The 12,092-nt window shown below is 40.3% G+C and overlaps 1 protein-coding gene across 1 annotated transcript in view; it reads left to right on the top strand.

Annotated features, from left to right (window-relative positions):
• The window catches only part of sema4ba (sema domain, immunoglobulin domain (Ig), transmembrane domain (TM) and short cytoplasmic domain, (semaphorin) 4Ba), a 31,394-nt gene extending 25,374 nt beyond the window's left edge, over window positions 1-6,020 (top strand). The window contains exons 9-14 of the mRNA XM_037682887.1: window positions 164-314; window positions 2,028-2,238; window positions 2,346-2,461; window positions 2,826-2,983; window positions 4,985-5,076; window positions 5,200-6,020. Coding sequence (XP_037538815.1) covers window positions 164-314; window positions 2,028-2,238; window positions 2,346-2,461; window positions 2,826-2,983; window positions 4,985-5,076; window positions 5,200-5,963 — 1,492 coding nt within the window. The 3' untranslated portion in view covers window positions 5,964-6,020. The remainder of the gene's footprint in view (window positions 1-163; window positions 315-2,027; window positions 2,239-2,345; window positions 2,462-2,825; window positions 2,984-4,984; window positions 5,077-5,199) is intronic.
• Window positions 6,021-12,092: the final 6,072 nt, after the last annotated feature.

Below are 12,092 nucleotides of genomic sequence, written 5' to 3'. Positions count from 1 at the left end.
TTAGATAAAACAGAAACGTGGACACTTACATACCCAGGTACAAGCAACAACATTATCGCCCGCATGTTGCCTTTTTGCTGAGGGCAACGACAGGAAGTGTTTATAGGTTTTAGTTGTGAAGTTTGAAACATTGTCCGTTGACTTTGAATGTTTGTCCTTTAAGGTACAAAGGTGCATCAGGGAGCTCTGCAGTGTGCGCCTTCACCATGGACCAGGTGGAAAAGGCCTTTAACGGGCGGTACCGGGAGGTCAACAGAGAGACCCAGCAGTGGTACACGTACAACCATCCGGTCCCAGAGCCTCGGCCCGGAGCTGTGAGTTCTCCCTTGTTGCTCTTTGCTGGCAAACCTCAGCACACAGACACGTTTCAGCTCAGGTCTGCTCTTCAGCCACAGATCAATTAAAATCTGATTGATTTTTACAACTCGACTCTCGTTGCGCGATCAGCATTCACACGGTTGTTTTCCTGTTGTTGTTTTTTGGTATATGTTTTGTAGTTAAACTACTTTGGCACAGTTTGTGCCATTTCAACCATTCATGTATTAGAACTTGTTTGGGAGATGACTTCACGACTTGAGCTGGATACATTTTACTCAAAATTTCTAAACATTTAACTTTACAAATATCCCATGGAAATACACTGAGACTTTACCAACTCCTTCAACAACATTCTCCTCCTGCTCTATTTTCACCTCCTTGTGCCAATTTTAGTTTTAATTCTGCTTCCTTTTAGCTTTTGCCTCGCCTTTAGGTATTTTTAGTGTTTAGCTGGGCTTTAATAAAGCTTTCTAAGTCTTTACATTAGAATTTCTTTACAGTAGCCTTTTGACGTTTTTTTTGTTTTGTTTTGCTTTTAAGTTGGCTTTAACTGTTTTTAGCCAGCTGTACTGTAAGTTTTAGCATCTAGACTTTTGCTACTTTTAGCTTGCCCTGTGCTAATTTTAATTTTTAGATAACATTTTGCTACACTTAGCTTCTTGGTTGCCTTTTGGTCCTTTTAGCTTTTATCCAGTTTTTGCCATTTCTAGCTTCTAGATGGCCCTTTACTACTTTTAGCAGAATTTTTGTTACTTTTAGTGTTTGCTATTTTTTGTTTTTATCTAGTCTTTTAAAAGTTTTAGCTTATAGCAGCAATTTTGATATTTTTAGCTTTCAGCTAGTCTTTTGTTATTTTTACCTTTTAGATAGCCTTTTTGCTTCTTTTTTCTTCTAGCTGGTTTTAGGTACTTTCAGCTAGCATTTTGTTACTTTTAGCTACTACTTTGATACTTTTAGTTAGCCTTTAAATGCTATTCATTTTCAGCTAATCTTTTGTTACATTTACCAAGTGTTTTGCTACATTTAGCTTTCATCCATCATCTTTTACCCGCTTCGTCCTTTCCGGGTCACGGGCGTCACTGGTGCCCATATCCAGCAATCACTGTGCGAGAGGTGGGGGACACCTTGGACAGGTCTCAGTCCATAACAGGGACACACAGAGACAAACGAGCCAATCATTCACTCTCTCACTCACACCTAGGGACAACTTAAAGTTACCAATCAGTCTAACACGCATGGTGCAGCTGGTAGAGCTGCCGCTTCTCAGGTCGCTGGATCAAATCCCGGCCGGGGGCTTTTCTGAGTGGAGTTTACATGTTCTCTCTGTGCATGCGTGGGTTTTCTCCAGGTACTCTGGTTTCCTCCCACAGACCCCAAAACACAAATTTAGCTTTTAGGCTAGTACTTTGCAAATTTTTTGGCTTTTAGCTAGTGTTGTGCTTTTTAGGATTTAGCTTGTGTTTTTCTTTTTCTGGCTTTAACAAGTCCATTTTAGATTCTACAGAAATTTCCGCAATCATTGATTCAGGCCTCATCATTCATGCTGCAGTTGTTCAGAAAATGCAGTTTCTCTAGTTTCTTTCATTTCTTGACGGTCGTTTAACTGTGTAATCGTTAAGGTGCGTAAAACTTATGAAAGAGTTGTCCACGCACAGGTTGTCTTAATATCAAGCGTGAGTAAACATACATTTGTTTCGTCTCTTCCACAGTGCATCACAAATGCTGCCAGAGATCAGGGCATCTCCTCCTCGCTGCACATGCCAGACAAGGTTCTGAATTTTGTCAAAGACCACTTCCTGATGGACAGTGTGATTCGCAGCCAGCCTCTCCTTCTGAAACGTAACGTGCGCTACACGCAGATCGCCGTCCATCGAGTTCAGACGACCAAAAAGGTTTTTAGTGTGCTTTTCATTGGCACAGGTATGACACCCTTTACTCTCACAATCCCACTGATCAAACTGTGGTAATCTTTTTATAACAAACACGATAACGTGCACTGATTCCAAGTTAAACTGTGCTTTTTGTAGACGATGGGAGACTCCACAAAGCCATTAATGTCAAAAACAAGATGCACATCATTGAGGAGATGGTGCTCTTCCGTGATTCCCAGCATGTGCAGCACATTGAGCTGGACACTGAGAAGGTAACGGAGCGGCTCAGAGACGAACAACCGAGTTTAACTTCTAGGACGCTCTGGATCGTTTTTACATATTAATTTCTTCATAGTTTCCTTGAGCTCCAGCCTAATGAGTAAATCCTGTGTTCAGTGAGCTATAATTACGCACAGATTTATCTCAGAGAAATCTGCAAACAGCTGTGCTTTAACAGCTGAATTCACGTCTGTTCCCAAATCCTGGTAAATGTTTACTCGGGAATTATTTTTAAATTGATCGAGAGAAAAATCTATGCATCTATGCTACGTATGGGTCAGGCAGAAATGAATGTATAAACCAAAACATCCTTCAGTACTTGCTCACAGAATGACCTCGTGCTGTCCCCGTCCACAGGGTCAGCTTTATGTTTCCACTCTCTCTGAGCTGGTGGAGGTGCCAGTCGCCAACTGCACCAACTACCAGAGCTGCGGGGAGTGCATCCTCTCCAGGGATCCATACTGCGGCTGGAACGGAAGGCAGTGTGTGGATATCAGGAGTGCTCCTGCTAACAAGTATGAACTTGTGTGCTCTGTAATGTACCATCTTAACAAACTATTTTATGAATTGCAAATAAACAAATAAAAAACATGTTGTCCTATCAACCTAAAATATGGATTTAAGACATTTTAAGTGAGGATCAGTTGAAATATTGTGAACAATCAATATCTTACTTGTTGTGAATACCTCCTTGTACCATGTCTGGAAAAATATCAACGAGGACTGAGGAGCTAACAGCTAAAAGATGCTGTCTTAAAATAACTTCAGTGTCAAATATTTTCACATTTTTTCCATTCAAACGCTATTTTATAAACTTTTATTTTGCACCACATGATTATTTATAGATAAATCAAACCATTCATTTAATAAACCTGATCCTGTTCATGATTTCAGAGAGCTAGTGCTATCTACACTCTACAGAAAAACAACCATTTAGGCCAATTTAAAATGTTTTGCCCTTCTAGCCACAGCAAACACCTATGAAAGATTTGGCATTTGTTTTATATCGATTACCGTTCCTGACGTAGCCTCGGCTCGAACCTGCAGCCTCAGCATTATGAGACTGTGGCACTGACCACTGAGCTACAGCAGCATGTGAGTGGGAGGAAACCAGAGAAAACTCACACCCATGAAGAGAACATGAAAACTACACAAAAAAGTCTGTCAACCCTTGGACCTTTGTCTGCTGCAAAGCAACACTGCTCGCCTAGCGCTCCATCATGCAGGTCATTTTACTTTCATGGAAATCTGTGGTTTTATGCAGTAGAAGCTAAGATGGCAGCATCACAGCTGAAACATTTCTAGTCAAGTCAACTTTTTTATACATTTACAACAGAAGCTGTTATCAAAGTGCTTAACAATAACACCAATGAGAGTAAAATTAATGGAAAAAATCACACACACTAATGATAATATCCTGAAAAATTAATAAAAAGCATTAAAAACGTTGGAACGCAGAACAAAAAACACTAAATCAACACACACTGTGTGAAATGCCAGAGAAAACAGATGTGTTTTTAGCAGAGTTTTGAACACAGGAAAGGAGGTGGCCTGCCTGATGTTGGGGGGCAGGTTGTTCCAGAGTTTGGGGCCCATGACTGAAAAAGCCCGATCTCTGAGCTTCAGTCTTGTTTTTGGAACAGCCAAAAGCAGCTGATCGGATGATCTCAGGGCCCGAGAAGGAACATACGATTCCAGAGCGATAAAGGGGTGCAAGGTCATTTAGGCACTTATAGATCAACAGGAGAATGTTAAAATATATTTTAATACGCACATGGAGCCAGTGAAGGGAGGACAGAACTGGTGTAATACGCTCAAATCTACGAGTTCCTATTAAGATCCAAGCAGCAGCATTCTGGACGAGCTGGAGATGCGAGATGGAGGCCTGGCTGACCCCAGCATACAGTGCGTTGCAATAGTCCAATCGGGTCGTGACAAAGGCATGGACTAGTTTCTCGAGGTCGGGTCTGGGCCACACTGGCTTGAGCTTTGCTTCCTGTCTTAATTGGAAGAAGCTTTTCTGCAGAACAGAGATGATTTGTTTGTCAAACTTGAAATGCGAGTCTAAAACCACCCCGAGATTTTTAATGGACTGCTTAAGATATGGCTGAAGGGAGTCCAGGTTTACAGGATCAGAGGCGGCGGTTGAGCTAAATCTAAAGACGACTTCAGTCTTCTCATCGTTAAAACTTGACATTTGAAGTCATTTCTAGTGGAGCCTGGGTCCCTTTCTGCAAAAAGAACCACAAAATAAAAAACTTACAGCAGTGTAAAGGATTATAAAACAGCGTTCGTATGAACTGTGAAATTAAAGTCATCTAAAAACAGTAGCAACCCACTTTAGTCTCAGACTAGCTCATCAATCTGTTCAGAATTAAACTCTGTCTCTCCAAACTGAGCTTAGTCAAAGAGACATCTACAACAAGTAAGATGTTAAATGTCTAAAACATTCCCGCAGAACACTCACTTCATTCGGTTTGAACTGTCCCGTTAATGATGCATCATATTTGTTTCAGGGTATTGCAGCAGGATGTCGATGAAGCGGACACTTCAGCTATTTGCAACAAGACCCTGCCAAGTCCACGGATCATGAAACCTTCACAGACACGTACGTGAGCTCTTCGTCTCACCTCGTTGTATCGAAATGATTATTATTCTGCGTTCTGCGCCAGCCGAGACGGTTCGCTTGTTTCAAGCAGCGTCTGACTCGATCCGCTTTGCTGTCCTGCAGGGGCGTCATCGTGCCAGGTGGTCATCATCCCAGCCAACACTTTCAAGGTCCTGCCCTGCAAGCTGCGCTCTAATCTGGCTGAAAGAAGGTGGAAGTTCAGCGAAAGTGCAGGTCACTTTCATTACCCCAGCCCGGAAGGGGGGCTGGTGGTGGTCGCTCAGGCTGGCAGGCAGGTGACCTACGAGTGCTGGTCGGTGGAGGAAGGCTTCAGACAGCTTCTGGCGAACTACTGCGTGCGGGCCGAGGCCAAGCAGGAGAGCACCACCCTGAAAGGCAGGGTGCAGCTCTCCCAGGAGGTCCTCATCCTGCCGGGGGACAACCTCTCGCCGCAGATCAACACCAAGACCTACTGGAACGAGCTGATTGTGGTGTGCACCCTGCTGGGTTTCTCCATAGTGGTCTTCTCGCTGTTTGTGGTTTACAGGAACCACGACCACATGAAGTCCATGCTCAAGGAAGGAGAATGCCCAAACATGCAGCAGAAAAAGCCCCGAATGGTGGGCGGCAAACCTGCGGAGAACTTGCCGCTCAACGGCAACACAGTTCCGACCTCGGCGTTGGATCATAAAGGGTACCAGACCCTTAATGACAACTACATCTGCAGCACTCCGCCGCACGAGTGTTCCTCGCCGGACAACAGCAAGAGCCTCTCAGAGACGGAGAAAAGGCCTCTGAACTTAAAGGAGAGCCACGTGGAGATTTCTCCCACGTGTCCGCGGCCAAGAGTCAGATTAGGCTCCGAGATTAAAGACTCCATAATCTAAGGCTGGTTTTATACTACCCAGATAAACTCATTAAAAACACAAAAACAAGAGTGCACTTGTTGTAAAAGACAAAACATTATTAAGAGACTAAAGCAGCACTCTCACTGACAAACATTTCATTACAGAGATTTTGCACTTTGTCTCCTTTCGTTCTGTTCCTGTGGATCAGCGCGCGCTTCATTTTACTTTCCTCTCACACCTCCCATTTTTCAAGTGCATTAAAAGCACACCGAAGAACCTCCGGTTTGCCTTCAAGCTTCTGATGCTTTCACACACGGCTCACGGGAATGTAACAAGCACAGATGTGGCATCACGAACGTGGTTTCGTGGTTGGATTTCAGGGCATTTCCTCTCTCTCCATCCATGTTGTTCATTTGGTGACGTCTTGAAGGACAGAGTATTACTCGTCTGATCCACCTTCATGCTGCCGTCTGGTGAGAGGCCACTCCAGAGGCTATGCACTATGTACTGTACTTTTACCCACTTACATCAGAATAAAGCCACGGTCAAGATCTTGTGAAGTGAGGGTTCAGTGGAAAGGTTATGAGCAATTAATATTTTACCTGTTGCAAATAGCTCTTTAATAAACGCCCTCAGGTTGGAGGAAAAGGCTGTGATCACATTCTCTCATTCACTGTGTAGTGCCATAAGTCAACCATTTAGCATTCCTGTTAAAGTTTTCCTTATTATTCTTTAATTCAATATGTAATCCCCTAAAACCTCGTCATCCGTAGAGATAGAGCCAACAAAGGCTAATTGAGGCTAACGCTAACGTCAGCAACTCGTTACTGGGAATTTCAAACCCATTGAAAATGCAGCATCTCTATAAAGAGGCTTGTCCTCCTCCTCCGTCTGAGCTGCAGAAAAGTTATAAGAAACATATAAACCTAAATTCACAAAGTTTATTTCCAGATATGAAACATCAAAGATATGTTGTAAGTTAAATCACTGTAAAGCCATTATATGTTTACGGAGTTTTAAACCCTTCCCACACTCTTGCAATATTCTAAACAATGTTTCTAAACTCTAAACACTTTAAAAGAGCACAGGATGTCATGATCTCTGCTCCCTGCCTCCGCTGCTCTCAGCCACCTGCAAGCGCTCTTGGCCACGCCCACTCCTCCGCTCTGCATGATGACCAGCTGATCAGCTGCAGCAGGAAGTTTATTCTGCAGTATGGGCTGAACAGAGGTGAAGGAGGTGCTAAAGAATTTAAAATAATTAATTTTAAATAAAAATTCCATGCCGATCATGCAGCTCATCCATCAATAAGCCATCTGTGTGTCATGTAAAATCTTATTTTGAAAAACTGCGATAGAGCGAGCCCAAGATAAACTAACCGCGAAGTAGCGAGGGACAACTGTAAAGCAGTGTTTGTGTGAATCTTTTAAATTTTAAAGTAGTTTTAAGATGGCAGAAATTGGTATCGGCACAACTCAGACTATCCATTGGCCCACTGCAGTCAAAATTAAACTTGTTCTCTCTGAACTGACGTTATTCAAAGAGCTATCTACAACAGGTAAGATATTATTTACAACCTTGAACCCAAGACCCATTTTAAAAGATCTAAAATATCACTTTAACACAAGAGACAACTAGAAAATGTGTTTCTTAGACAGCATATGTGCTTTCTTACACAACTAAAACAATAAAAAGGATTTTATAGGAAATTCTAAAGGTTGATCAAACTTCATAACAGTAAAAAAAAGAATCATATCAGTGAAAATGTTTCAAACGCCCACAAGCTCAGTCACACAACAGAAGAATATATATACAAACAAAGACACAGATTTACCTTATAAGTATTTGAATTTGTACTGTATGTAAATATTGTTTCGATGAGTTCTAATTGTGAGTTTTTAAAGCAAGTTTTCTTGGTTTTGCGTCACCGAGTGCGATTAAGGGGGAAAGCTCATTCCAGTTAGTATCACACTGTTTGTCATTAGGCTGCCGGTCTATGCAAAGCAAATAATGTGAAGTGAGGTGAACGCGAGGAAGAAGAACCTCACCTTGGTACTGGGAAAGCACAGGGCGTTGAATTCCTGAAGGATCAGCGGCACTGCAAAGAACTTTAATCATATTAAAACATCCACTCACTCAGTAAACAAGCTGTGAGTATGCAAAAGATTTTAGCCATTTTTTCTAGTGTTTAAAGAAACATGGTGTAAAAAAAAAAACAATGGGTCCAGGACGCTTCTATAAATGTGTTAGTTGATTTACTGCAGCATTATAAATATTATGTGGCCAAATATTTTTGTCGCACACGTCATTTTTCATGGTTATTCTTCATATTTTAAATATCTATCACAGCTCATAAAAACAAGTTACTGTAAATGTTAAAATAGCACACTATTTTTAAAAACGACAAATACAACCACCGCTTGCTTAAATGGTTTTATGGGCAACCGAAAAAAGCAATAACTTTAAATCTCGTCCAGAAATAAACGTTTTATCCATGCGGAAATATTACAGAATAGACCACGAAAAATAAAGTTCTGATAAGCCGCGCTTCATTTCAGCTTTCGTGTCGTGACGCTCAATTTGATGTGATTGAGAGAAGGCATGCAGCTGTGGGATTTGCACTTGTTTAAAGCCTTAGCACAGTGCAGGTTGTGGGTCTGACCACAAATTTGCCTGAGTGAAAATGAACAAAGCTTTCTGAAACAGTAATCAGATGTGCCTCTTCAGATGAGCGCTTTGGGGTGAATGTGTGAAAGAAAACGGTCACTCACAGAAACAACCGGAAACACGAAATACCATATATGTAGATAGTATCGTAAAACACAGAGGAGTCCTTTTGTCATTAAATCTTATTATTTGACTATAGGCCTGTCGCGATAAACAATAAATCAATTAATCGCACGATAAATGAAAATTATTGACCTCATTTTCATTTATCAGCTTCATCTTTTCTTCGTGTCTCTCTTTCTACTGAAGACACTGGATGACAAAAAGCTCAACTCCGGTGCTCTTCACTGACTCCTCCCTTTCTCTTTAAAATCCATTTTAAACCGTCCAAAATAGCGTTTTTGGATCGTTAAAAGCAGCTAAGCTGAGAAGCTAAGCTACGAGCAAATCTAACAGGCCGACCTTGGGCGAGAAAAAAAACCTCTGTCTTGTTGAAGCTCCAAAATTCACAGTTGAAACCTGTGCCATTGTGTAAAAAATTGTTTTTCTCTGCAAACAGAAGCTGAGAACTTGTTTAGTGATTTTTTTTTTAATTAAAAGCTTTGTGTGAAAAAATGCTATGCTAAAAAGATCAAACCACACCATCTGCATTTTGAGAATGGAAGCGAGACAGCCCATGTCACGTCAAGGGGCCTCCCTCCCATTTTTCTTAAAGAGACACGCTGCTCACTCCCTCACTGTCCATCCTTCGGTTCAAACAGTCTTATACTGCCATCCAGTGGTCAAAAAAGGTACTACAGTCAAAACCAATTAACCTACATTTCTTCTTAAATTTGACAGTAATTACTAATTATTTGACAATAATTACTAATTATTGTCGAATTTCAAACAATTTTATCGTTTATTGCAATAATTTCTGAGACAATTAATCGCCTAGCAAAATTTGTTATCATGACAGGTCTATTTGTCTACAATTTCAGTCAGGGACTACTTTGGTCATAATAATGCATTTCCTATAATGAAGACTGAGAAGTGAATTTCAAAGACAGCGGTTCTATAATCACTTGTGGAGCACGAAAGATTTGTGCTTTGACTGTTATTGATAAAATACACAAACGCCACTTTTGAGACTGCCAACGGAACAAAATAATAAAATGTTGGAACAAACGCGACGTGTCTGAGCTGAAACTATCGACGCCACCAGTGTTGTCCTCTGCAGTCGGGCCTGTTGTTCTCATGACAGCACAGTTTGTTAAACACGCATTGTACAGCTGCAGTAAACAAGTTGTTGTTTTTTAATTCTAAAGTTGATTTGTAAATAAAATTATGCTGCCAGTGTATAATTATTGTGAACTGTATTTTTGTACCATACATCACTACTGTTTATTTTTCTTTTTGTATTGTATATTTTAAAAAGCACTTTATTTTAATTTTTTTGCAAATAAAGATGAAATAGATAACTTTTATTTTTTAACTTTTGGTCGTTTATCTGCTGTGGTCTAAAATTGACGGGAAATAATGTCTCACTGTTTAAAAAAAAGATGAATAATAATGTTTTTAACTGTGTGCATGTGTTTGTGTGGCTGTCTGTTAGCAAAATATCCTATGAACCACTGGATCAATTTTATTTAAACTTGAAGAAAGTAATATACACCTATAAATGATTAACATCTGGAATCATCTGGATTCAAGATGGTCGTCACAGCCACCTGATTTTAAAAAACATCTAAACGATTTTAAGTCGTCTAATTAGACAGATATAAAGATTAGTGTGGTAGTAGCTGAGACTGATCCCCAACACACATTCCAACAGACTGTGCAGGACCTTTATCTAAAGTTAATAACTGGAGTGATATTTGTCTGTTAGCAAAATATCTCGTGAACCACAAGGCAGATTTCACTGAAACTTTTAGGAAACAATCATTAGGTGAACATCTACAAGAGATTAAATCTGAGGTAATCTAGATTTAAGATGGCCGCCACAGCCAGCTGACCTTAGAAAACACAAAAATGGCTGTAACTCAGTTAGTTTTACAAATATTGAGGTCAAATTTCATGCGACAGTAGTCAAGTTCATCCCCAGCTCAACTTGCACAATAGTTTCAAGGTTGGACCAAAACGATTACAAGTCTGTCCTCTCTGCGCGAGATGATCTGTTGTCTTAATCTCTGGCATGACAGATGACGGGCGATATGCATCCCTTCATGGAATGTTTTGAATTTGCAGTGTTTACAAAGGTTTATCTTTAGTTTCATCTTGGCAGGGTGGAGTCACATTTCTCTGCAAACACAGAGAGGAGTGTGTGTGACGTGTGAGACACACACATCACACACACCAAAGGCAAACAGACGTGAGCACTTTATCTGTCCTGGATTTGCTGCAGGGCCATATTAAAGAGAGAGATTGCAGTTCCTGAGAAAATGTAGTATGAATGCTTATTGCTGAGGAACCTGCTGAAAAACAGCTGAAATTAGCTAAAAACATGCTGAAATGTAGCTGAAATGGAAGAACAAGCCTAAGTTAGCAGAAAAAAAGTAGAAAGAACACATGTTTGTTGAATATAGTTTAAATAAGCAGAAATGAGCACAAAAAAAAAATTAGCTAAAAACGCTGAGTCAGAAAAAAAATAGCTGAAAAGTAGCTGAAAGGCAGAACAAAACCTAAATTACCAGAAGAAAGTGGCGAGAGCACAACTGTACCCATTTAGGCTGAAAGAAACAGAAATGTGCACAAAAAATAAGGAATTTATCTGAAAAAAGATGAAAATAGCAACAACAACAAAAAAACAGCTGAAGTGTAGCTAAAAAGGCAAAAAGAAGCTTAAATTTAAAAGAAGGAAGTTGGGAGAGCACATTTTTGCTAAATTTGCCTGAAAAAAATTTGAAATGAGTGCCAAAAATGTGGAATTAGCTGAAAATGCTAACATTAGCACAAAACAGCTAAATAGTAGCTGAAATAGCAGAAAAAGCTGAAACTTGCAGAAATCAGCTGAAAGGAGCATAACAAGTTGAAATTAGCAGAAAGAAGTTAGAATGTTGTAGTTAGCAGAAATAATCTGAAAAAACAGCTGAAAAATACCTGAAAGTAGCTGATGGTTTTTTTTTATTTAATTTGCACAAGGAAGCTGAAAGAAGCTGGACCACAACAAAATGTGGAAGGAGCAGTAAAAGGTTGTAAACCGATCTAAAAATATGAAGGATGTAAAATGAGCTCAATTCATTTTCTATGAGAAAAAGTGGCAGAAAAGGCTGAAGTTGCACCAATACCAAAAGTCATAGCAGGATTTGTCCTGAAAGAGGTTTTGATTTATGATTTGTTGCAATAGCACACGAATTGTGAAACGAGAAAGATGCTGGAAAAGAGAAATGGATCATGAGAATGTTTCATAAATATTCACACAATATTTATAAAATTCAAGTGACTCCAGGTAGCAGCCGGGAGGTGCCCACTGTGGTCCAGTGGCTCGGCTGGTACCCGCCCTCATTTGGACCTGAACCAATC

This window comes from Nematolebias whitei, chromosome 10, assembly GCF_014905685.2.
Source record: "Nematolebias whitei isolate Nwh7 chromosome 10, NemWhi1, whole genome shotgun sequence".
Taxonomy (NCBI): domain Eukaryota; kingdom Metazoa; phylum Chordata; class Actinopteri; order Cyprinodontiformes; family Rivulidae; genus Nematolebias; species Nematolebias whitei.
Note: the sequence above shows the minus strand (reverse complement) of the source record. Positions and strands in the feature narration are given on the sequence as shown.